The 25,323-nt window shown below is 49.7% G+C and overlaps 1 protein-coding gene across 1 annotated transcript in view; it reads right to left on the bottom strand.

Annotated features, from left to right (window-relative positions):
• Positions 1 to 2,842: 2,842 nt before the first annotated feature.
• The window catches only part of Clptm1 (CLPTM1 regulator of GABA type A receptor forward trafficking), a 30,402-nt gene continuing 7,921 nt past the window's right edge, over positions 2,843 to 25,323 (bottom strand). Inside the window, exons 2-14 of the mRNA XM_048433321.3 lie at positions 24,769 to 24,881; positions 14,935 to 15,058; positions 14,079 to 14,237; positions 11,897 to 12,014; positions 8,835 to 8,920; positions 8,166 to 8,286; positions 7,353 to 7,597; positions 6,774 to 6,867; positions 5,219 to 5,409; positions 4,864 to 4,959; positions 4,446 to 4,581; positions 3,662 to 3,829; positions 2,843 to 3,560 (exon numbers count right to left, since the gene is read on the bottom strand). Coding sequence (XP_048289278.1) covers positions 3,289 to 3,560; positions 3,662 to 3,829; positions 4,446 to 4,581; positions 4,864 to 4,959; positions 5,219 to 5,409; positions 6,774 to 6,867; positions 7,353 to 7,597; positions 8,166 to 8,286; positions 8,835 to 8,920; positions 11,897 to 12,014; positions 14,079 to 14,237; positions 14,935 to 15,058; positions 24,769 to 24,881 — 1,923 coding nt within the window. The 3' untranslated portion in view covers positions 2,843 to 3,288. The remainder of the gene's footprint in view (positions 3,561 to 3,661; positions 3,830 to 4,445; positions 4,582 to 4,863; positions 4,960 to 5,218; positions 5,410 to 6,773; positions 6,868 to 7,352; positions 7,598 to 8,165; positions 8,287 to 8,834; positions 8,921 to 11,896; positions 12,015 to 14,078; positions 14,238 to 14,934; positions 15,059 to 24,768; positions 24,882 to 25,323) is intronic.

The following is a 25,323-nucleotide window of genomic DNA, read 5'->3' as shown; positions in this document are numbered from 1 at the left end:
CTCAGAGTCTGATTTGCCAGTCATATCAGTGCTTTCCTTTACGTTTTTCCTACTGTCGGGCTGAGGATGTGACTTGTGATAGAATGCTTGCCTAACATGTATGAGATCCTAGGTTGTACCATCAGCAGCACACAGAAATATCGTAGCCAGGTATATGTACTGGAGAGGAAGAGGCAGGAGATTCACTGACAAGTAGTGAATTCCAGGACAATGGCTGCATAGCAGGATCTTGTCTCAATTCAAAGGAGGGGGAAAGGAGAAAAATAAGGAAAATAGCGTGTGGTTCAGAGGCAAAGCCCCTGCCTAGAATCCCCCAGTGAGGGGCTGGGGGCGTAGCTCAGTGAGAGTCCCTCCTTAGTATGCAAGAAGACTTGGATTGGCCAACACCAGTCTTGGATCTGACACAGCAGGACTGTGAACTCAAGAGCAAATCTGAACATCAGACAAGATATCTCACGTCAGTAATTTCAACACTTGGAAGGCTTAGACAGGGAACTGCCTTGAGTTCTAGGCTAGTCTAAGCTACCAATGGCAATACCCTGCCTCAAAAAATAAGCAGTCTCCCAAAAGAAATTGTCATTTCAGGGTCCTGGATCAATTTCTTGTGCTCAAATCCTAGGTTTTCTGGACAGTTATATAACCCCAGGCAATTGATTTCCCCACTTACTCTGGACTTGAGTTTCCCCAATATCCCCAAGGATGTTGTGAGGGTTCAATAAAGACACGGTACAGCTAACCCTTGTCATAGCTTTTCGTGTGTCGGCACCATTCAAACTTCTAACTCCTTGTCAGGCTACATAAACCAAGCTGGCCTCTGCCTCCTGAGTGCTGAGATTAAAGTTGTGTATTCCTATACCCAACTGAAAAAGCTCTGGATTTCTCATTTGGAGGTACAGATAAACAACAGCACAGACTTCAAAGGGCTATCGTGAACGGGAAAAAAATTATTACATAAACAGTGTTGTGCCCTGCTCTCAGCTGGAGACAGCACAAGGCACATGCATGACAGTGCCATGCGCTGCTCTCACAGCTGGAGACAACACAAGGCACATGCATGACAGTGCCATGCGCTGCTCTCACAGCTGGAGACAGCACAAGGCACATGCATGGTGTTTCCCTTTTTTTATTGCTTCAAAGTTTCAGGTAACCCAGGCTGGTCTCCAGACTCCATTTATAGTCAGTGAGGATGACCTTGAACTCGCGATCCTTTTGCCTCCACTTCCCAAGTGCTGGCATTACAAGTGTGTGCCAGCATGCTAAGTCCTGTTTTGTAGCCCAGGCTGGCCAAAACATCAAATCCTTCTGCCTCAGCCTCTCAAAATCAAGGATAAGCTAAGTTTCTAGGGTTCCTGCCAGGTTGTGAGCTTCACAGGGCTGCAATGGAATGTTGGTCCCTGTGGTGTATATAGAACTGTCTTGTGTTGTATCTGCCTGGGGCTCAGGAGCTGCTAACCAAACATTATAGATCCACCCACCAGCACACCAGTAACGGCTCTGGACATGTTCAGATGTCTGTGAAAGCAAAGGGACATGGCAGTCACTAAGACAACCCTAGCCATGTTCTCACAAGTTAAGTCTTGGTCCAGGGAAGGGACCTTGCCATGATGTACCAGTGGGCAGAGCTGCTGGGAGAGCATCAGGACTTGGGGGTGAGGTTTCCTGGAAGAAACACCAATGCATTCTGCAGGTACTTGGGTCCCAGGTAGGGGAGGTTATGGGGCATGCAAAAGTTCCTGAGATCTCACCTGTAAGAGCCATAGACCAGGCTGGCCTCGAATTCACAGAAATTCATCTGCCTCTGACTCCCAAGTGCTAGGTTAAATGCATGCACCACCACCACCCAGCGAGTCTTGTACTCTTCTGAGGACCCTGGGGAGCCATGGCAGGAGCAGGAGCCCAGCAAGGAAAATGGGCACACCACCTACCACTACCCTGAGCGAGGGACCTCTGACTTCCTTGCTTGACTCAGCAGGGTGGGGAAGCAGGTGGAACCTTGGGTGGTCCTTGGTCCAGGGCCTCCTTGCAACATGGATGAGTCTAGAGTGTCTGGGAAGTTACGGTGAATAGCCAAGGGGCTATCACTTCTCTAGAGTGAGCAAACCGAGTTCCTGGTACTGACAGCTCAGCTGGCTCTTGAAGCCAACATTGTTTAGGGACATTGCAATGCCAACCAAGAATTCACTCTACTGTTGCAGCCCAGGTGGTAAACTGGTTCAAGACCCATTCAGGTGTCTCCAATGAGTGTTGAGTAGGGCTCATCCCTCTTGGGGGTGGCCTCTTTACTCTTTACTGGTAGTGCCTAGTGTTCCAACCCTGCCTGGTGTCATGTAGCTGAATACAGGGACACTGGATGCTTTCAGCCAGCACTCTCATAAGAGTCTAAGATGAAGAATCCTTTGGGAGGCCCCTTGCAGGGCAGTATCATGTGTTTGGGCACATGTGCTACCATGTGTGCATGGAAGCAGACAACACTGCACCTGGTTCTCTCCTTTCTGCCTTATGTGTGTCCTAGAGATCAATTTAGATTGTGTGGCCTTGTAGCACAATAGTAGTACAAACCCAGGGTGTCATGGCTGTGTAGCAAATGCCTTCACCCACCAAGCCACCTACTATCTTTCTGAGACAGAGCCGCCATTTATAGCTCAGGTTAGTTCTGACTTATGGGCACGCACTACCATGACTGGTTTACTCAGTGCTGGCATTGCTCATGCTAAGTAAGCAGTGTTTAAAAAGCTAAGAAACAACCCCAGATCTGCATTCCCTGTCATTTACCTCCAGGTCTCCCTCCCAGACCTGAGTCAGCTGCCCATTCCAGGCAAGGAAGGCAGTGGAGGTGCTGTGGTTGAGCTTAAGTTAAACACCCATATGAATTTATTAAATCCAGACTGTGTTAAAGGGTGGCGGTCTGGGAGTGGGGTGGTCAGGGGATGAGGGACAAGATGATGGAGGACCACAGGCATCCCACAGAGGAGCCCTGGCCTCTTCCCCGCCTGGCCCACCCTCGGCACCATACTGGCTTCACCATGATTCCCGATGGTGCTGGGCTGGCAGGGCGAGATGTCTGCAAACACACAGGAACAGACAAATAGACAAGACGACCGATGGTGTCCTCACATACATACAGCCAGCCCCGGCCCACCTGGCCCTCATCTCACAAACTGGGCCCTGGCCCTAGGGGGCCTCCTGCCGCCCTGGCCCGATCTGTCCAGGAAGAGGGCGACAGGGAGGGGAGGGGAGGGGCCGGGGAGGTGGGTGGTGGTCACCAGGAGCAGATGAAGACCCAAGTGGCTAATCCTTTTTTTTGTCCTCTGCTGGCTTTGGAGGGGCTTCCTGGGGCTGGCTGGCAGTACTGGCCCCAGGAGTGGCCTTTGGGACTGTAGAGGCATCCTCTTCAGTGACAGCCGTGCTGGACGCAGGTGTGAGAGCCCCTGCTGCAGTGGGCGCCTGGGCTTTGGATGCTGCTGCTGAGACATCTTCTCCACTCATACCAAACTCGTTCACACGGGTGGGGTCAACGCGGTAGATCCACCGTTGGTAGAGGTAGATGAAGAAAACCACATCTGGGGGAAGGGGCTGTGTGAGGTACATGGCCCACCCCACCAGAGAATGAGGTTCTTTCCTGCCCACTGCATCCCATGTCCCTGTGTCCCCTGGGTCTCACCGTCCCGCAGGCAGCCAATCCGATACATGACAGGCATCTTGATGACAAAGGCAAACAAGTCATCAATGAAGGTGTTGAGGGCCTTGTAGGTGAGCATTCGCCATGGCAAGTGAGCCACAGACTTGAGCTTGTAGTTGATGAAGAGCTGGGGTGTCATGGTGATGAAACCTGAGGGAAGACAAAGGACACCATGACCAGTCACCCTGGCTCACTCTGCTTTTCCAGCACAGTCTACCCCAGGGCCTTTGCATTTTCTTTCCAACAATTTGTTTTGTTTTTTGAGACAAGGTCTTAGGCTATAGCCAGGATGGCCTTGACCTCAGAGATCCTTCTACTTCAGCCTTTCAAGTTTAAGAGTAAGGTGAGTCATCACACCCAGATCTTCATGTTGGCCCCCTGGTCACCTCTAGAGACTGTTTAGACATCCTTTTCTCAGTGTGGTTCCTAAGCCCCACCTAAGTGCACCCTTTATTGTCTGTACTTATCATTTGCTGTGAATGCTTAGCTTCTCTTTGCACTTTGGGGTCCCCACAACACAGGAATTCCTCTCTTCAACCAGACCAGAAGCCTCTTTAGGGCTTCCTAGTCCCATGCCTGCCCACACTAGATGGGCATTGTCTGAAATGGGTCTGCCTCCCCTACTGACCAGTGAGTCCCATGACAAGACTTGGCTGCCATGCTCACTATAGCTTGAGAACATGGGCCTGAGATGGTCTGCTGGTACCAGCCCTCTAGGTGGGGCAAAGTCAGGCCCTCCAGGCAGGGTAAAGCTGGGCCTGCTCACCAAAGGTCAGCAGGAAGCCGTAGAGCATGCTGAGCACCCACGAATACCAGCCCTTGTGCTCCAGGTACAGAAGGCTGTAGACGGCATAGCAGCCCAGCAGCGGAAAGAGGATCCATGACAGGTACCGGAACGCCATCTGTGGGGGTCACAGGACGGGCTGGGGCTGGCTCTGAAGGCCCTGTTCAGTGGACCTACTCCTTGTCCTCTTCCACCCACACCTGGTCCAGCAGGCTGGGCCAGGGGAATTCCCAGGTGACTCTGGGAACTCTGGACTCGGCAAGGAAGTAGATGTGGCAGGCGGGGAACACAGGGTGTGATATGGGCCTGGCAGTGATCTGGCAGGCAGGACCAATGGCCCAGCCTGTCTCTCATGAGTGTGAGTGCTTGGAGACCACCCCAGGGCCAAGGGGTCACTCACATCATCATATACTTTGGTTGAAGACTCAATGTAGGTAGACTTGTCTTTGAAGGTTGGGCAGGGGAAGATTCCTGCCACTCTGTGCTCCCGGTCCAGCTGTAACCGGGAAGGAGGTCAAAGTCAGCTGGGACCTGACTCCTGCCACTCCCCAGTCAGAAAGGCCCCTGCCCTTCCTCACTCCTCCTAGTTCCCCTGCCCTAATGTGACCCAAAAAAATCCCCTGTTGCAAAAATCCCCTAGGTCTTGGGAGCCAGGCAGGCGTCGGGAAACCCCTAGAGACCAAGGCAGGGCCTGGCTGGGCAGGCGACCCCCTTCCCAACCTGCAAGCCCCACAGCAACATGGTGCCTGACTCACCCGGACATCCATGACTTTGGTAATCTTCCAGAGGTCGATGAGGACCCCAATGAAGACGCTGACCTGTACCACGAAGTTGGTCTCATTGTCCAGGATGTAGAGGAGAACTACAAAGGACTGGAAAACGCCAAAGAAGACAGAGCGCACTGACAGCCCCTCCAAGGACTGACGGCTGTTCCAGAACTGGATGTCTGCAGAGGGTGTGGGCGCAGGCAATTAGCGACCTTCCCTGGGCTGCACTCTCTCCCACAAAAGCAGAGGGCACACGGGACCTTTTCCATGGGCACATGGGACAAGAACACCCTGTACTGTGGGGTTGGTTCCTTGTTTTCTAGTGAGGACATTCAGGTGTAAGGAGACAAAGTCAACAACCCTGAGGTGTACAGTCTTGTACGGCAGAACTGGGCAAACACCAGGTCAGTATCACACAATGCTGCTACCCTACCTCGCCTGGACAGGAAGATCCAAAGTACATGCTTGGGGACCTTCTCTTCTGGCCTCCCACTCCAACTATGGGCTTCCTTGGGGTAGAGACAAGCCCTGGTTTCTGGTCTCCATGTGGACACCTGGGGGAGCTGAGTTGATGAAATCCTCCTATTTCCTAGTCTCCCCCTGGTGCCTGGCTTCTAGGTCACCACAGACGTACAGGACCCCTGGCATTTGTGACACAGGAGCATGAATCCTGGTTCACATGACCAAACGTGGGACTTAGCACACCCCATTCACAAGGACATCCATTCCTCAGGACAGTGGAGCACCTGGTACAATGAGCAAAGCCAAGCTCACGCCTGCTGCCATGATGTGTGGCAATACCCATATCCCACTAATCTCTGACTATGCTGTATTGGTTTTGTTGGTTAGGGTTTGTTTTGTAGTACTGGGGACGGAACCAGCACCACACACAAGATAGGCCAGCCCACCCTCTTCTCTATTCCAAGCCAGCAGAGCACAGGAAAGCTCCCTATGTAAGGCCTTCCAGGAGAGGCCACACTGAGAACCCCTCCAGTTTGCCCACCATTTTCTTTTGCTTCCACTGTGCAATGTCAGCATGACAGAGGTTACGACCACTCCTGCCAATCCCGGGAGTTTCAGGACATCTCCTGAACTCTACATCTCCCTACACTGTGGGGCACAGGCCTAGAAACTGACCAAACAGCTGGAATGACTGCCATAGCAGAACTGTGCAGTTGCAGGCCAGCAGTTCCAGTCACTAAGCCTCTGCTTCCTCACCTGGAGTTGAACAGAGCAATGGGCTGTTCCAGAACTGGGTAGATGCATGCTGAGGCCTTCCTGACAGGCAGGGTACCGGGAGCAGCCCCGGGGCTTCCCTTTCCCTTGGCTTTGGAGTTCCCCACCCTGCTTCCTGGTGTTGCCACCCTGGCCTTGGCCCAGGCAGCAGGCCCAGCCCCTCCCTCAGTTCTGTGCCTGGTAGGGTCACTATCCCTCTAGCCCATGAGGCCTCTAGAGTGCTGGTGAGAGACCCCAGGCACAAGGAGAAACAGGGAGGAGATACTGCCTTTGCAGTTACCTTGATGTCCCAGGACCCCATGCCTACCATTTTTGAAAGCCAGGAACTCAAAGACACTGTGGACGATGGAGACGATGATGGTGAGTGCCAACAGGTATGGGCTGGTCTCCAGCAGGGCCACCTGGGGAGGGGAGCTTATGAGCATTGCCCTGGCACTGCTGTGGCACCTCACTTCCAAAACCACTCCCCACATGTTCCTGGAAACCCTAGGCAGGACCTGGTAAGACCACTATAGACCTGCTCTAGGGACCACCAGAGAGACAGCATTAAGCTTAAGAGCAAAGCAGGCCAGGGGAGGGCACAGAAGAGTGAGCTAACACAGGGGTCAGACAGAGAGGCACGAGAGAGGAACAGGAAAGAATAGTGTGGAATGGTGGCCCAGACAAGCCAAACCTAGACCCAGAGCACACACAGGAGACAGAAAGGGACTGAAAAGAAATGAAGAGAAAGCAAAGAACTCAAGTTAGAGAGCCATGTCACCAGGGTTGGGGACCCACTTCCTGTCTGCTGCTAGGAGTGGGGAGCCTAGGCAGTTGTGAAACCAGGTCTGGGGGAGCGCTGGGTGGGAGTCCTCACTTCCCCTTGGGCCATGGCCACCCCACATACCTTCACCGAATCCTGTTCCTCGTCTGATTGTTCATACAGTTCGTCACCTAAGAAGTTCCAGGGTGACTTGGTACTCTGTGCAGCATAGAGTTGCCAGCGCCACAGTGACAGCGGACAGAAAGAGACGCGCAGTGGAAGGCTGGCCAGGCTTTCATTGATGGGGTAGTAATCCTTCTGCAGGTTCCAGTAATCATTAAAATAGATGATGGGGTAGTAGTCGCCGCTCACGGCATCAAACTTCACATCTGTGGGCACACAGGGTAGTGGGCACCGCTCAGCCTGGCCTGGATACCACATACCATTTCTTTTCTTTTGGTTTTTCGAGACAGGGTTTCTCTCTAGCTTTGGAGTCTGTCCTGGAACTTGTTCTGTAGACCAGGCTGGCCTCGAACTCACCTATCTCTCCCTTTTGAGTACTAAGGTTAAAGGTGTGTGTCACACTACCTGGAAACATATAGCATTTCTTGATTGTGCATGAGGAGCAAAGGGTTCCCTGAACCTCCATGGAAAGCATGCAGTGGCAAAGGCAGTGGCCTTGAATGAAGGCCACCAAAGCTTGTCTCTGGTACAGCTTACACTAGGAGTCATGTACCCCCAGCTCTATAAAGTAGCAAGAAACCAGGTGTTAAACCTATACTCAGGGACAGTCTGCAGGTCATTCCCTGCATAGTGGTCAGGCCTTGCCCATGATGAGTATGAGAGATGAGCCAGAGGGCAGAGGCACAGTGTGGTCAAGAGAGCGTACAACTACAAGGTCTCAGATGGGGTTGGGGAAGACAAGGCTAGAGGCCTTGGGCTTTTGGCTAGGCTTACATTGGTCCAGTGGGGGTGGCACGCTGCCCTTCACCCATGGGGTGTGGTCATCCACGATGTTGATAGTGATGTTGGGGTGCCAGTGTGAGATCACTTCCACAGGGCCATAGTCCTCAGCCCTCTGTAGGGAGATGGGAAATGAGCGGTAGGCCTCAGGCAGACAGTGGCCCCACAGCTACCACTGCTCATGCCCTCCCCTGACAAATGGGGTAGAACAGCAACCATCAAAGCCATGTCTGGGAGGCTCACGCTGGAGCCTATCACCTACTAAGCCTACCAGCAGACTGAGATCTGACCATCCTCTACCTTCTCACCTGAAGGTAGGAGAGGCAGGCTGCCAGGAACCAGCCCCTGGCCCAGAGAAAACACCTTTGCATCCCCTCTCATAGTGTAGTTCTACTCTACTCTGGGACCGTGCCTCTTGCCCAAAACCATGTGCCTTCAGAAAAATGTCCTGGTTTGCTCAGCCCACCATCTCCAGTGCCTGCTCTGTACCAGCTGCACAGTGACGACGTAGCCTCTCCGTTTGCTGCCACTATAACTGAGATGGGCTCATGCTGCAATGGCCACATCCCTGGACTCCTCCCAGGGAAGGTAACAGAGGTGTGCGTCACTTGGCCAGACCAAGGTTTGTCTGCAACTAGATGACACTAGCCCCCTTCTGCTTACCTTGATCATTTCCGGGTCAGCCTCTGTCTCTCCTGTTAGTAGGTTCTTGGTTTTCTGAAATCGCCTACGCTTGTATTTGTTGATCACTGTAGGCAGAGAGGTTGGTGAGGCCCTGGAAATACTTAAAAGCCTGGATCCCAGAATGCTGTCCCATGGCAGCTGTGTCCTGGCTCCCTGCTGCTGCTGACTTCACTTGGGCAGCCCCAATCACCTGCTAATCTTGGGAACCATCACTCCACCTTTACAGAGAAAGACCGCTATAGTCATCTAGGCAGAAAACAGCCTCCCTTCTCCAAAACTTGCTGGGCCACTCTCTAGGCCAGCAGGGGATATCCATCTGCCTAAAACCCACATCAGGGCCATTGATCCCTTCCTCAAGGTCTCCTTCCTGAATGGAGGTGGCCACTTTGTTTTTCTGAAACAGCAACTCACTATGTAATTTAGGCTAGCCTTAAACTTGAGGCCATCCTCCTGCTTCAGCTGGGGCTTCAGGTGTAAGCCTCCTCTCCTGGACAGTGTCATTCCTCATGGCCCTCCATCATCATCACACACACACGGGGGAGTCAGAGGACCATTTCGAAGAAGGTCTGGGGCCAGCAACGTGAGAAGCAAACATGAGAACTCTGACACTGTGAATCCCCAACCACAAGTGGACTCACTTCCCCTTGCTACGGTTAGGGTGGCCAGAATTCCCGCCACCTTGCCTGAGACAAGAGCAAAGAGCTGACCATATCCTCTCAACTTGGATGCCGCCAGGCTCTAATTAATGTTGAGAAGGAAAACTGGAGCCTTGCTGGACCTAGTGGTTCAGTAATCCCAGAGAGTTTATGGCTGAGACAAGAGGAACAAATTAAGTTCAAGGCCAGCCCAAGCAACCTAGTGAGATCCTCTCAAAATAAAAATAGCAGTTGGAGAGATGGCTTGTGAGTGATAGCACTAGTGTGCAAGCACACCTACAGAGACAAATGCTCAAATACAAAAACTCCAATAATCAAAAAGAACAAACGTGGCTGTGCATAGCGCATGCCTTTACTTCCAGCACTCAGGAGGCAGATGAGGGCAGATCTCTGTGAGTTTGAGGACAGCCTGGTTGAGTTACAGCCAGGAAAACAAAGAGACCCCGTCTCCAAACACAAAAACAAAAAATTAAAACTGATAAAATGGGCTCAGGACTGTCACTGGTAGAGCTCCTGCCTAGAATCCCCCAGTGAGGGCTGGGGCGTGGCTCAGTGGTAGAGCCCCTGCCTAGAATCCCCGAGTGAGGGGCTGGAGGTGTGGCTCAGTAGTAGAGCCCCTGCCTGGAATCCACCAATGAGGGGCTGGGGTGTGGATGAAAGCACAACACTTGTCTAGTGTGTGAGAAACCCTTTATTCCCAGTACTTAAGAGGCGAGGATGCAGGAAGATCTCTGAGTTCAACACAAGTCTGGTCTAAAGCACGAACTCCAGGACAGCCAGGGCTATACAGAGAAACCCTGTCTTGAAAAAAACAAAACAACAACAACAACCACAAAAAAGGATTCTAGTAAGAAATGCCTCAGTCCCATGGGAGCAGAGAAGCCTAAGCTGCTCCATCCAGCATGGGGTCACAGGTACCTAGTAAAACTGGGGTGTGACACATATTCAGTATGACATTTGTTTCCCAAAGCAATGGGAAGTATCATATTTGTTCTTTCTATCAATTCCATGTTGAAACAGTATGTTGAATTCAGCATTCATTTTTCTCTTAGTGTGACATGCGTGCCTGTGTGTGGAAGCACATGAGTGACTTTGTGGGCATGTGGAGGCCTGAGAAAGATAACAGTTGTTTTGATTGCTTTCTACTTTATATACCAAGGTGTGGCCTTAAACTGGAAGCGAGGGCTTGCTGGGCTCCCTTGGCAGTTTACATGGATGCTGGGGAGACAACTCTGGTCCTCATTTTAACTACAGAGCCATCTACCTGGCTACTGTCTTTGCTTTTTGATAATGTGATCTGGCTATATGGCCTAGAACTTACTATGTATTCCAGGATAGCCCTGAGCTCACCACCCACCTGTCTCAGCCTCACAGTACTGGGATTAAGGTATTTACTAGCATGTGTGGCTCAGTCCACTTCTGGCTGTTGTCACTATTGATAGGTAGGTAGTTTCTTTACTTCCCTATAGAGATTTTACAGCAGTTAAGTTATAGACACCTCCTTCACAGACAGTGCTGCCACAGATCTTGGGAGAAAACAGGGCTTTTTTTTTCCCCTTTTTTTTGGTGGGGGGCACAGGGTATCACACAACCCACACTGGCCTTGAATTCCCTAAGTAAGCAAAGATAACCTTGAACTTCTGCTCCTCCTCTACCTCTCCAAGGCCAGAATCACAGGTATACACCGCCACACCTGGTTTGCTGCACAAAGGATCCAATCCAGGGTTTCCTTATGCTAAGCAAGAACTTTGCCAACTGAACCCCATCCTTAGGTTGCAGCTGCTTTCAAAGCCACTGCTCTGTGTCTGACTCTGATCAGCTCCTTCCCTCCACTCCAGCCAAGCTTACTGTCACCTTTTCGTCCAGCAGGTCTATGCTCCACCTGCCCAGTCTCTCCCCCCTCCCCTTGGTTTTTTGTTTGCTTATTTGTTTTTCAAGACAGAGTTTCTCTGTGTAACAGTCCTGGCTGTCCTGGAACTCACTTTGTAGCCCATGCTGGCCTCAAATTCACTGGGATCCGCCTGCCTCTGCCTCCCAAGTGCTGCGATTAAAGGCGTGTACCACCATTGCCTAGCCACATGCCCTTGCTTTTACTGAGGCAGTTTCGGTAAGAAGCCTAGGCTGGCTTTAAACTCACCACTCTGCCTCAGTCTTAGCCCTCAACTCCCTAGCTAGGATGCCAGGCATGCATCACACCCAGATTCACCTGCTCTCACCTGCAGGTCCCTGAGTGTCCCAGAGCTAGTAACAGACAAATGAGGCCAGTACCTGTCTCATCAATCCCTAATCCCCAGAGCACAAGGTTCTTGCCCGCTCTATAGGACTGAGACTTTGCATGTCACACTCCAGACATGGTCCACCAGGATCAGAAGGGAGGCAACTTACTCCGGGACATGTGGACAGTGGCAAGTCGGCGGTACAGGGCCTTCTGCCGAGGGTCTGGGTGGAAGCCACTCTTGGTGAAGTAGACATGGATATAGATGGATCCATTCTGCTGTACACTCTACAAGAGAAGGTAGCCAGTGGGTAGGGAGTAGAAAATGCCAAGGCTGCTTGTCACTTGCCTACAGCAGCTTCCACTTACAACTCTCCAGCTACGTCCTGAGGACTCAGGGCATAGAGGCAGCTGACTGAGCTGACTGGTTCTGCCTTAAGTGCTGGAGCAAGATAGACTGAAGGTCAGGGCCCAGATGGACCGAACACTGAGAGTTGGTCCTGGCTTCCATAAGTTCAGGCTTCCTTCACAGGACTCAGTGCCTCAACTGTGGGATGCATGTCATCCCACCACTGCAGCAAGACCTTCCCAGAGCACCCAGCCAAGGAACTTGCCCACTGGCCAGCCCTGTTCTAGTGCGTCATGAAGCCCATTACTGCACTGCACTGTGACAGGGTCATGACAAGATCCTGCTTTGCTGACGAGGCTCTGGGTGCTCACATACTCAAGGGTTTGCAGACAGGCTACAAGAGTTAGAACCCAGTTGTTTGAAGCCATCTGTGGCAATATATGCCTCTAATTCTAGCTGTAGCACGAAGATTGAGAGTTTGAGGCAAGTCTGGGCCACAAAGGAAGATTACATTATGATAAAACAAAACAAAAGAGAAAATAACCAGACTGTGAGCCCATGACCCTCCTTGCCACCCCGAACTCCATGTGCCATCTCCTGCTGGCCCTCTGGCCAAAGGCTTCCTCACCTTAGCTCTCCCGACTGCCCAAGAATGGGGACTTTAGGGGAGGAAACCAAAGCTGTGAAGGGAGGAGGTGAACTGTGCAGGGCACTGGGAAAGGAAAGGAGAGCCTGAGTCTTCTCTGTCTGACCTTCAAGCAGAGCTTGGTCTACACTAGGTCCTCCTCTCCAAGCCCCCAGGAGCTTCTCGGGAGGTGAGACCTGAGTCCCTACAACCAGCTTACTGGTTCCCCATCCTTTTCTGAAACTCAAGAAAGGGCCTGGGCTTGACAGTATAGCCAGCAGTATCACTGGAGTCACTGAGAGGTGGGGCATTTCTCTTTCCCCATTCCTAAGACCTGCTGGGCACAAAGGACAGGAGTCCCACCACACCGTGAGTTCAAGGTCTGCCTGGACAACTCAGTGAGCCCCTAGCTCACCATATAAAGTAAAAAAAAACTGGAGGCTGAGGTCATGTGTGACAGCACATTTTATAATCCATGTAGTTGGGATATTGAGGCAGAAAGTTTAAAGGGTTCAAAACCAGCTTCTGTTACATAGCAAGACTAACCTGAGCTACACAAGACTATCTCAAAAAATAAAATCCACTGGCAGGGGATCTAGCTCAGCTCTATAGTACTTACACAGTGTGCAAGAGAGATGCTCTAGGCTCAACTGCCAACATTAAAAATAAAAAAAAAAAACTGCTGAATGTCTGTGTGTGCCCAGTCCTCTGCTGGACAGTGATGACACAAACATTGCTAAGCCCCGCATTACCCTCCTAGATCTCAAAGATTGGTGAGAAAGATCTGTGTCCAGACAGAAGGCCCAGCATGCCTAGCCTACAGAAGTCAACACAGGTCGTAAGGCTAGAGAACGTACTTAAACCAGCTAAGAAAGGCTTCCTGGAGAGGCAGGCCTTGGACCTAGAGTTAGGGAGCCAAGTGACTCTTTCACTAGATACTGACCTTGGGAAAGCACCAAGCTGCCACTAACCCCAGTTTCACCTATCACACAGACAGCAGACAGTGACAGTTAACATGAGACAGTAATAGTTACATGCTTTTGCTTTTGAGACAGGTTTTCCCATAATTCCCGGCTTGGTCTTGAACTCATGATAATCCTCCTGCCTCAGCTGTCCAAGTTTCTGGAACTATAGGGGAGTGCTACCACACTCAATCGCAACACATCTCAGTTTACGTGGTACAGAGGTTTCCATGCATCAGCCTGGCTCAAATGCCCCATCACCATTTATTTGTATAACCTTGAAGCTATGCTGTTTGGCATCATTGTGCTAAGCAGGCCCTCAGGAACAGTGACCGATGGCTAACTGGCTAAAGCTGGGGATCACACAACAATGGAGGTGGCTGCAAGAACCCAGGTCAGAACAGGGTGGGGGTTACCTGCGGGATATCAAGCTCTGCAAAGTGCTCATAGCAGCCATCCGAGTTCTCCCCACTAGTCCAGTCACCGTACACCAGGTCATGCTGCTCCCAGAAGAGCGCTGAGGTGGCATTGAAGTCTGTGAAGTGCTCGTGCTCTGAGATGTACACGTGCAGGTTCTGTGGAGAGAGAAGGGTGTTAGGGTCACCAGTTGGACGTTCATGGTATGACGGTATTTGTGGACAGTGCCTAATGCAAACTGGTAATCTCAACTTTTGCTTTTGTCTTGTGCTGGCTCTGCCCTGGGATATGACATCAAGGAGCTTCAGATTGCCAACAACGAACTTAAACACAAGGGGAAACAGGACCACCACAGATGGCTGTAGAGACCTGGGACAAGCAAGTCAAAGGCCAGTGCCTCAGAAGGGGAGGCAAGCTTGGTGACCCCCCAACCTGTTCAGCCTGGCTCCACCCTCATCAGGATCCACTATTCGGTAGTGGTCTGCTAATAGGCTGGGATATGCAGCAACAGAATCAAAGCAAACATGAATCCAGGAGGGGCTGAGCAGTCTGGTGACTGTGCCGTTAACCCAGTCACCCTGTTACCCACGACCCACGAAGGCCAAACACGTTTCTGGAAGAAAACTCCCAGGGACCTTGTTGCAACAGGTGCACAACAACCAGGAGGAGCTACATGAGGTCCCCAGAGTCCTGTTTTCTCAGTCTCTTAGGTGGCACAAGTCACATGCACTGATGGGGTAGAGCATCTGAGTCCCACGTGTCCACAGAGCTGAGAGCAGCCAGGAAGTGTCCCATCCTGCTGGCCTTAACACACCACTCTCCCAGCCCCTCAAGTTCCTTCCCACCTAGCATTACCATTAGAGTGTCTTTGGGGAAGAGGTTGCGGCTGGCGACACGTGGGGCTCCTCCGGGTCCTGACTGGTCCTGAGGGGATGGCCCTCGGCGGAACCAGCTGCTGATGGCCCAGATGATGAAGATCCTGAGGAAGAAAGAAGCAGCAGGTAAAGCCTTATACCCTATGCCAGCATCCAGTGATCAGTCTCCATACTAGCCCCTGCTTTCTGAGGGCTGAGGCAGTGAGAAAGCGGTGTTGGGGCTAATGAAGGCAAAGTACTATCTTGGACAGAGGCTAAAACCCCTATGCAAGCAGGCTGCCATCCACACAGGGCCACCACCTTGACCCCTCCAGGACCTCATACCAGGCATAGGAACAGGGCTCAAACACTCAGGCTCAGAGGTGGGAGTCTAAGGCAGTCAGGTACATGTTCTGGCCTAAGAAAGATGCAAAAATCTAGACTCTTCCCACTGTACTAGCAGAAAACCTCAGTGTAATTACTCTCAGTTTCAATGGCAGACTAAAAAAGATGGAGGTAATGAGTTAGTCTTTTTAGCCACAGAAAACCAGTTTTAGTGGTGGTGGTTTCTTTTTTTGTGGTATTAAGAAATTGAGCCAGGCCAGGTCATAGTGGCACACATCTTTAATCCCAGCACTTGGGAGGCAGAGGCAGGTGGATCTCTCTTGAGTTCAAAGCCAGCCTGGTCTACAAGAGCTAGTTCCAGGACAGGTTCCAAAGTTACAGAGAAATCCTGTCTCGAAAGATCAAAAAAGAAAAGAAAAAAAAAAAAAAAGAAAGAAATTAAACGGGGGCTTCTCATATGCTAGTCATACGCTACCACTGAGCCACACATCCCAGCCCAACTTATGGATTCTAGGCAGGTGATATACCGCTGAGCCACACCCCAGACCTTCACTGGCGGGTTCTAGACTTTGGCACTTAGCTATATCCTAGCCATTTTATTATTTTTCATTTTGAGCCAGGTTCTTATTAAGGAGTCTGAGCTGGCCTTGAACTTGAGATTTCTTCTTTGATCACCTGGCCTGGGCCGTCAGGCCTAGCTTGAGCAACCTTTTCAGTCTCATTCTCCCAACCGAACAAATCAAAAAGGCTTGACAAAGCTAATTACCAACTGTGGTGCACACCTATGATTCCAACACTTGAGAAGTGGCGACAAGAGGAATAAGAATTCAAAATCATCCTTGACAACAGAGTGAACTCAAGGCTCAAAAAACCCAACAAAATAAAATATAACTGCAAATCAATAACAGCAAAACAAAACAGATTAGACAGATGGTTGAGAAGCTGCTGCAGACTGGCCTATGGCTATGTCTCTGGACGACTGTCTTCATTATTAATTAACATATGAGGACCCACTGTAGGTGGTACCATCTCTAAGATGGTGACCCCAGGCTGCGTAACAAAGCTGTATTTAAGCATGTGAGTTAACCAACAAGCAGTGTTCCTCAACTTTCTGCTCCAGGCCATACCGACTTCCCTCAATGTAACCCGAACATGCCAAATAAGCCTTTCTCACCTTGGGTTGTTCTTCTCAGAGTATTTTATCTTAGCAACAGAAAAGTAACTAATACCGCTTCTAACTCCAGCACTAAAGGACAATGCCCTCTCCTGTGCTCCGTATGCACACTGCCATGTGGATCACACATGCACATACTCACTCTCTCTCATACACATAAAATTTCTTTCAAAATTAAGACAAAACAAAAAACTGCTGGGCGGTGGTGGCACACACCTTTAATCCCACCCAGCACTCAGGAGACAGAGGCAGAAGGAGCCCCATGAGTTTGAGGCCAGACTGGTCTACAACAGCTAGTTCCAGGACAGGCTCCAAAGCTACAGAGAAACCCTGTCTCAAAAAAAAAAAAAAAATAAAAACCCTAAAATCAATAAAATAAAATAATTTTGTTTTGCAGAATTACTATATGCTAAAAGATCTATAGGAATAGCATGCAGTTCAGTGGTCAGGAGCCTATCTAGTACATGCAAAAGCCCTAAGTTCCACTCTACTACTTCACACAAGTGTGTACACACCTGCACACACGCTTACAGATCAAAAACACTAAGGAAATAGAAAACTGTAACTGGGGCTTGGTGACAAGCTTGTAATTCAGGAGGCTGGAGCAGGAGGATCTTCTGAGCCCAGAGAATCAAGGCCAACCTGATTCTGTCACATCTATCTTCTGAAAAGGAATGGATTTAGGGTTGGGCTGACTGATCAGCAAGCCCCAGGTTATCTCTCTTCCTACAACCAAGGTCAAGGTTTCAGACTTATTCAGCCTCGAGTGGGTACTAGGAATCTGAACTGAGGTTCTCATGCTTGGCCACTGGGTCATTTCCCCAGCCACGGTTGACTTTTTGAGCAAGTCTCATTCTGTAGCTGAGGTTAGCTTAGAACTCACAGCCCTTTCTACTTCAGTCTCCTGACTGCTAGAACTACAAGTGCAACACCCACTCTCAGGCGAGACTCGACCTTTTGTGACCTTTGGTGGGGTGTGAAGAGCACGCACCTTCCCCGAGTTCTAATGGCATTATACACAGAGCACGGTGCCCACCCCATGAATGTTTTCCCTGTGTGAGCTGCTCCAACTATTTCATCAGGGGAAAAGGCATGTACAGCTCCCAGGGTGGAGCTCAGTGACAGAGGTTGTCCTGGCAAATGCAAGGCCTTGGATTTCAAACCCAGTGCTGCAAAAAACACAACCAAAAACAACAACAAATAAAAAACTCACTAAGTGGAAACTGTGAGTGAACGCTCAGTGGGTTGGTACCTCCTGGCTGGGCCCCATTAGGGCAGGACCGGGCACAGACATTTGCCTCTGCCTGCTGAAGCCAAGGAGCCCTGGGGTCTGGGGTCTCAGGGGCTGCAGCCCAGCTGAGCCACCTGCTCCCAGATGCACAAAGCTGACAAAGGTCTGGGACCCGTGCTCTCTGGGGACCCCTGCAGCCTCCGGTTTCCGATTCAGTAAATACTCCAAGGGAGAGAGGCCTGTGGGCTCTCAGCCTTCTAGCCTTCTGTCCCCCTGTGTGGAACAAAGCAGGCTGGACCAGTGCTTTCTCGAGTTCAGACCCTAGTCACCTGGAATGCATGTGAGGCCATCAGAAAATCACCTCTGGAGACCTCTCAAAGGGCTTGTGGGACAAAGCTCTTCCTCTATGCACCCAGGGCTTCCCAGGTTTCCAAACTTTTCTGAGTAAAGCAGGCATGGTGGCTCATGCCTGTGATTTCAGCACTTGAGAGAGCGGCAAAGGGACTGCTCAAGTTCCAGGCCAGACTAGACTGTGAAGTGGGACCTAGTCTCAAAACTTGCTTTAAAAAAAAAAAAGCAATAAATCCTCTATCCCACTACAAATAGCCTCCATTTATTTATTGGCTTTCCAAGACAGGGTTTCTCTGTAGCCCTGGCTGTCCTGAAACTCACAGAGATCCACTTGCATCTACCTCTGAGTGCTGGGATCAAAGGTGTGCTTTGTTTTGTTTTGTTTTTGTTTTTTCAAGATAGGGTTTCTCTGTAGCTTTGGTGCCTGTCCTGGAACTAGCTCTTGTAGACCAGGCTGGTCTCGAACTCACAGAGATCCGCCTGCCTCTGCCTCCCAAGTGCTGGGATTAAAGGCATGCGCCACCACCGCCCAGCAGGCATGCCATTTTTCCAGTCACAGTGCATAAAGCTTATAAACCAATGTGGGTATGATAGCTCATAACTGTTAATTACAGCTTTCAGGAGACAGAGACAGGAAGGTCATCAGGAGCTTAAAGCTAGCCGGAGTTCTGTGAGCTTAATGTCAGTCAGGGATACAGAAGTTGCTATCTCAATACACAAACAAACAAAACAACAATAACAAAACACATGTGCGCGTGCTAGACAAAGACAGGAGCTGTAGCTCAGGAGGTAGACATAACTTGGCATAGCTAGGCTCTACATTCCCGAGTACTGTCAAAAAGAAAAGTCAAGCCAAGAGAGGAAACACTTGCAGGTGTGTGCGGGCACACGCAGGTACATGTGGGCACACGCATGCACACACGAGAACCAACCGTCTCTCTCTGCTCCTTTCCATGCCCCAGTCCTTCTCCAGCTTCACTCCAGGTGAAGGATGAGTTTAAATCCATGCACATCATCCTAACACAGAGGGCCACTGTCACATAATCTGTTTCGGGGAGCTTTGTGTATCACATAACTATCCCAGAATCTTGGTTCTCATCTCCAAAACTGGCACCCAGGGCTGGAGAGAGGGCTCAGTGGTTAAGAGCAGTGGCTGCTCTTCCAGAGGACCTGAGTTCAATTCCCAGCACCTACATTGTGGCTTACAACTCTGTAATCCCAAGGGACCTGAAACCTTCATGCAGACATAAATAAAAATAAGTTAAAACAAAAAAAGGATCTGGCCCAGGTGTGTGATTCACACCTTTAATCCCAGCACCTGGGAGGCAGAGGCAGGCGGATCTCTATGAGTTCCAGGCCAGGCAGTTACATGGTGAGATCCTGTCTCAGTAAAGAAATAAAATAAAAATTCAGTTCTATGGCTCGTGTGATTGATGTATGTAGTGTGTTACTATGCAAGCCCGGTGACCATGTAAAGTAGGAGAAAACTCCACAAAGCTGTCCTCTGACCCCACACACTCATTTTCACTGCAGCACACACCAGACCACCAACATCAAATACAAACAACACATAATTAAAAAACAACCTCTATGCTTAGCATATTTGGGGCTCCTAGTTCCAACTACAGCAACACACACAGACACACATACAGAGACACAGACTCACACAAACAGACATATTCATACACAGACAGACAGACACACAAGACACATACACAGAGAACTTGAAATGGATGAGATGGTCTGTTAGCAGCCACCCACACCCTCCTGATGTCTGCTGCCACTAGTTCTAAGAAAGGAAATGAGTCTGCAGAGGCTGAATTGGAGCCCCCTCTGAAGGAAGAGGCTCCCTCAGTACTAAGGCGCAGATTTCCAGATATCAACTAATGAAAAGCACTGGGAGGGTGAGGAAATGAAGGGAAGGATTTGAGAGAGCTATCCTGTCTTATAAGTTGCTTGGCATATGAAAACAAAAAGTGAGGCAGAAATGATGGCACAGGTTTGTGATCAGCACTCAGGGAGGGGAGGCAGGACTGTTCCAAGTTACAGGCCAGTCTCGGATACATACAAGACACTGTCTCAACTGAGAGAGCAAGAGTGAGAGCAAGAGACGGGGGGAGAGAGAGGGAGGGGGAGGGAGAGAGAGATTGATGATGAACAAGGAAACCCAAGGAGCTGGGCATGTAGCTCAGTTGACAGAGTGCTTGCCTAGCATACAGAAAGGTTTTGTATGCCTAGGTTTGCTCCCCAACACTGTATAAACTAGGGGGACAAGGAAGTGGGGGGGCTATATAGGATCAAAATACATTATGTACAGGTATAAAAATGTTATAGGAAGGGCATTATTATGTATAATTAATATATGCTAATAAAAACTTTAACCTCAATACCTAGGAAACAGAGGCAGGGGGATCTCTAGTAGTGTGAAGCCAGCCTGGTCCACACAGTGAGTTTCACACCTGCTTCTAAATAAATAATTAAATCTTTAAAAGGAGCTGGAGGGGATAGAGATTGCCCAGCGGTTAGGGCACTGGCTGCTCTTTCTGAGGACCTGGGTTCAATTCCCAGCACCCACGTGGCAGCTTATAACTGTCTGTAGCTCCAATTCCATGGGATCTGACATCCTCACACAGACACACATTCAGGTAAAACACCAATGTACATAAAAGAAAGATAAATTTAAAAGGAGCTGAAAATTTGGTTTAGCCACCTTGACAACTGATCTCACTCCTCAGGACCCACATGGTCATAGAAGAAAGCTGACTCCAAGTTATCCTCTGACTTCCACACACACCATGGCGTGCACATATGTACATATACAAACAATCAATCAATAAATGTAATCTTATAAAGGTTTGGTTCTGTTTATTTTTCAAGAAAGGAGTTCTCTGTGTAACAGCCCTGGCTGTCCTGGAACTCCTTTAGACCAGGCTGGCATTGAACTCATAGAGCTCTGCCTGCCCCTTTCTCCCACAACTGCTGGGATTAAACTAATAAAAAGGGTCGAGCAGAAGGCTCAGCAGGAGGGTGCTTACCACTAAGCCCAAGGACCTGAGTTCAAACCTGGAACCTATGTGGCAGAAAGAAAACACAAACTCCCACAAGTTTCCTCTGGCCTCTACACATGTGCTGTGGTACGTGTGCATCCACAGCAGGTATCCCCATGCAATAAATGAATGAATGAAAGTACAAACACAAACACAGGAAATAACAAGGAAATCTGAAAGCACAGGGCAAGGAGGGAAGATGAGAGAACAAGGGATAAGGAACAGGTTCCACGGCTGAGAAGCATGGGCACAAATGGCAGGAATGACGCCAGAACATGACTGGAGACTGCAATGCAAGTCTTTTTTTTTTTTTTTTTTGCAGTGCTGGAGAGAGAACCTAGAACCTCAAGCATGCTATATACCTGCTCTCCTGCTAGCCACACCCATGCCCTCTACAGGGACTACCTTTCTGAAACAGCAGCCACACCCTTTTTTGTCACACATATACCTCCCTCCCTCTGGTGACAAACTTTCATGGGATCCTTAGGATGAATTCAGCTGGAATGCAGTTCAGTTAGCAGAGAACTTGCCCGGCACACATGAAGCTCTGAGTGGCATTCCTAGTACCATACTAGTACCATACGTGGCATACAGGTATGGTGGCACATGCCTGTAATAACCATGTAGAAACTGCAGAGGTGGAAGCAAGAGAATAGAAGTTGAGGGGCTGGAGAGATGGCACAGAGGTTAGGAGAACTGACTGCTGTTCCGGAGGTCCTGAGTTCAATTTCCAGCAACCACATGATGGCTCACACCCATCTATAATAAGATCTGGTGCCCAGAACACTATATATATAAAATAAATTTAAGGGGCTGGAGAGATAGCTCAGTGGTTAAGAGCACTGACTCCTCTTCCAGAGGACCGGGGTTCAATTCCCAGCACCCACATGGCAGCTCACAACTGTCTGAAGATCCAGTTCCAGGGGATCTGACACCTTTATACCAATGCACATAAAATAAAAGTTAAATAAACTATAAGAAGTGTTTTTTAAAATAAATAAATAAAAAAATTTAAAAAAGAAAAGAGAATAGAAGTTGAGGGTCACCCTTAGCTGTAAGTTTGAGGCTACCTTGAACCACATGAGAACATGCTTTAAAAAGAAGCGAGCTCCAACAGGGCAAGACATGGTAGCACGCATCTGAAACAGCAGCGCTCAAGATGCTCAGCCTGAAAGACTGCCCCAAGTTCAAGGCCAGCCTAAGTAACAGCTGCCTAAACAGAATAAGGGCCAGCAAAATGGCTCAGTGGGTGAAAGTCAAGCCTCTACCAAGCCTGAACCTGAGTCTAATCCCAGGTCTAATCCCAGAATTCAGGAGAAAATTGAATTCTGAAAGGTGTCCTCTGTCTCCCGAATTCTTATACACACAAAGTTTTAAGTTACAGTTGGGCAGTGGTGATGTACTTTTAATCCCAGCATTCCAGAGGCAGAGGCAAGGCGGATCTCTGAGTTTTGTCTCGAAAAAATATTCAATGTACAACTAGAGAGGCAGCTCGACAGTTAAGAGCACTGGGTTGGTCCCCAGCACCCACAAGCTGGCTCACAACTATGCCTACTCTAGTCCCAAGGGATTCTATGCACCTTTCTGACCCCTGCAGGCACCAAGCACACACACATAGTACACACAGGCAAAACACTAATATGTTACATATAACATAAATCTAAAAAAATCTTTTTCTTTTCTTGCTTTGATTTTTCAAGACAAATTGCTCTGTATAACAGGTCTAGGTGTCCTAGAACTTGCGCTGTCGACCAGGCTGGCCTTGGAGATTCACCTGCCTTTCCCTCCCAAGCACTGGGATTAAAGATGTGCACCACCATAGTCTGGCAACCTTTTTCTTTTAATGCAAAATGTGAAAGAGAGAAAGAGAGAGAGAGAGAGACAGAGAGAGAGAGAGAGAGAGAGAGAGAGAGAGAGAGAGAGAGGAGAAAGCAAAACAAAACAACAACAAAAAACCAACCACAGGGGTTGAAGAGATTGCTTAATGGTTAAGAGCACTGACTCCTCTTCCAGATGACCCAGGTTCAATTCCCAGCACCCACATGGTAGCTCACAACTGCATAATTTCAGTTCCAGGGGACCCGACACCCATGGCAAAACACCAATGCATATAAAATTAAAAAAAAAATCCTCTATCCAGGAAAACATGTGGCTCCTAATGTCTGTAAACATTAGATACATCTGCTAGACCTAGTGGCTCACCTATAATCCTGGCACTCACTCAGGAGGTTGAGGCAGGAGGACAGCTATGTCTGAGGACTGGACTAGAGAGTGAGACACTGTGCAAAGCCAACACACGCCTGCATCCCTACTGCTCATGGACTAAGTGTGTACTGTGCATGGTCCCTAAGCAAGCTGGCGATTACAGTGAAGTCTCATGAGCCAGGAGGATCACTATGAGCTTCAGACCAGCAGGGCCACATACTGAGACCCATACTAAACAAGAAGACACAATACCTATATTTGTTGTTAATGTAAGGCCTATTTACAGAGCACCAGCTGACAAGAGATTTTCTTTCCTTTTTTTTTGGTTTTTCTAAGACAGAGTTTCTCTGCAGTTTTGGAGCCTGTCCTGGAAACTAGTTCTTGTAGACCAGGCTGGTCTCGAACTCAGAGAGATCAGCCTGCCTCTGCCTCCCGAGTGCTGGGATTAAAAGCGTGCGCTGTCCAGATGACAAGAGATTTTCTAAACTACACGAGAAGACACAGATGTGTGCTATGCACTTAGGATGTCACTGCACAAGTGGCATGGGCACATGCTCAACAGCCACGCACTGTGTTGTGAAAGGGCACAGATCATTTCTAAGCTTAAGGAAAAATCTACCAAAGCCAAGTCTCTAATCGTTTCTAGAAAACTTCTCCCCTTTCAGTGCCTGGTAGGACTCCATTTTCCATGCAGAGTGGGTTTTTCAGCCAGACCCTGCTTCAGGCCTGTCATTTGAGCATTTGGAAAGCTGAGGCAGGAGGGTCAAAGGTTCAAGGACTTGGGACAGTGAGATGGCGCAGCGGGTAAAGGTGTGTGCCATGAAGCCTGACCGCCTGAGTTTGATCCCTTGGACCTAGAGGGTAGAAGAGTGAGCTAACTCCCCACTCGTCCTCTGACCTTCACATGTGTACCTTGTCAATGCACACCTTCCTATGCACATAAAGTTAATAAGACAATATAATAAAAAGTTCAAGGCCTGCTTGGACTACATAGCAAGTTCAAATCCAGCCTGGCAACTTAATAAGACTGTGCCTTCAAATAAGGGGCTTGAGGCGTGCCTCAAGTACACCCAAGGCCCTAGGTTCAACTCTTAATACTACCAAAAAAGATGCCTTTCATCCCAGCACTTAGGAGGCAGAGGCAGGTGGATCTGTGAGTTCAAGGCCAGCCTGGTCTACAGATGGAGTTCCAGGACATCCAGAGCTACATAACAGACCCTGTCTCAAAACAAACCTACTCTAGGCTGAGTGCTGTCCAGGAGGGCTCTCTAGGGCTCAAAAGCCAGAATTAAAGAAGGTGACTACTGGGGTGACATGAGAGGCTGAGGCTTATCCACGAGGTACTTCTCTGGGCATGGAGGTCGTGAGGCCTCTGTGTGCACAACCCCTCTGCCAACGCAGCAATGTGCCACTCCTGGTCAACAGTCCCTCTCCCCAGGTCTTGCTGTTTGCAGAGTGGGAGCCCCAAGCCCACCTGCTCACCTGAAAAGCACGCCTTTGATGACCTGCCAGGCGTTGGGGGCAGGCTGGGGTGGGGGGTTCTGAGGCTGGGTCTCGGCCGGCGTGTCCCTCCCAATGCTGCCATTGCTGGTCACCTGTGGGGGGAACAAAGTATAGGGTGAAGGAGCTAATTTGGGCACCCTGAGTTGCAGAGGCTGAACACATAAGGGTTTCACCAATCTTCAGGAAAGGCACGGGCAGGAGTGCCCAGGCAGGAGGGTTTCAGAGGAAACTGCTCCCCAGGTATCGTAATTTTAAAAAGGCAGCACGTGAGAGAAAGACGCCAAGCAACAGAGCTCAGATGTAAAGGTGGGTGGGGAGAGTGGAGACCAGCCTCTGGGGACAGGAGCAGCAGAAAAGGAGAGGCAGACAAAGAGAGACATAGAGACAGGCAAAGAAGCAGAAAGAGAGAGAATGGAAGAGACAGAGATTGGTTAAGGCCCACCTTTTAAAGGGGAGCGCAGCAAATGTGCACAGAAGGTGCTCTCAGAGGCTGCAGCTAAGGATAGATCCTGTCAGGACCTCAAGGGCAGGCCA

This window comes from Myodes glareolus, chromosome 1 (assembly GCF_982192425.1).
Source record: "Myodes glareolus chromosome 1, mMyoGla1.1, whole genome shotgun sequence".
Taxonomy (NCBI): Eukaryota; Metazoa; Chordata; class Mammalia; order Rodentia; family Cricetidae; genus Myodes; species Myodes glareolus.
This window is presented reverse-complemented; position numbering and strand designations above follow the sequence as displayed.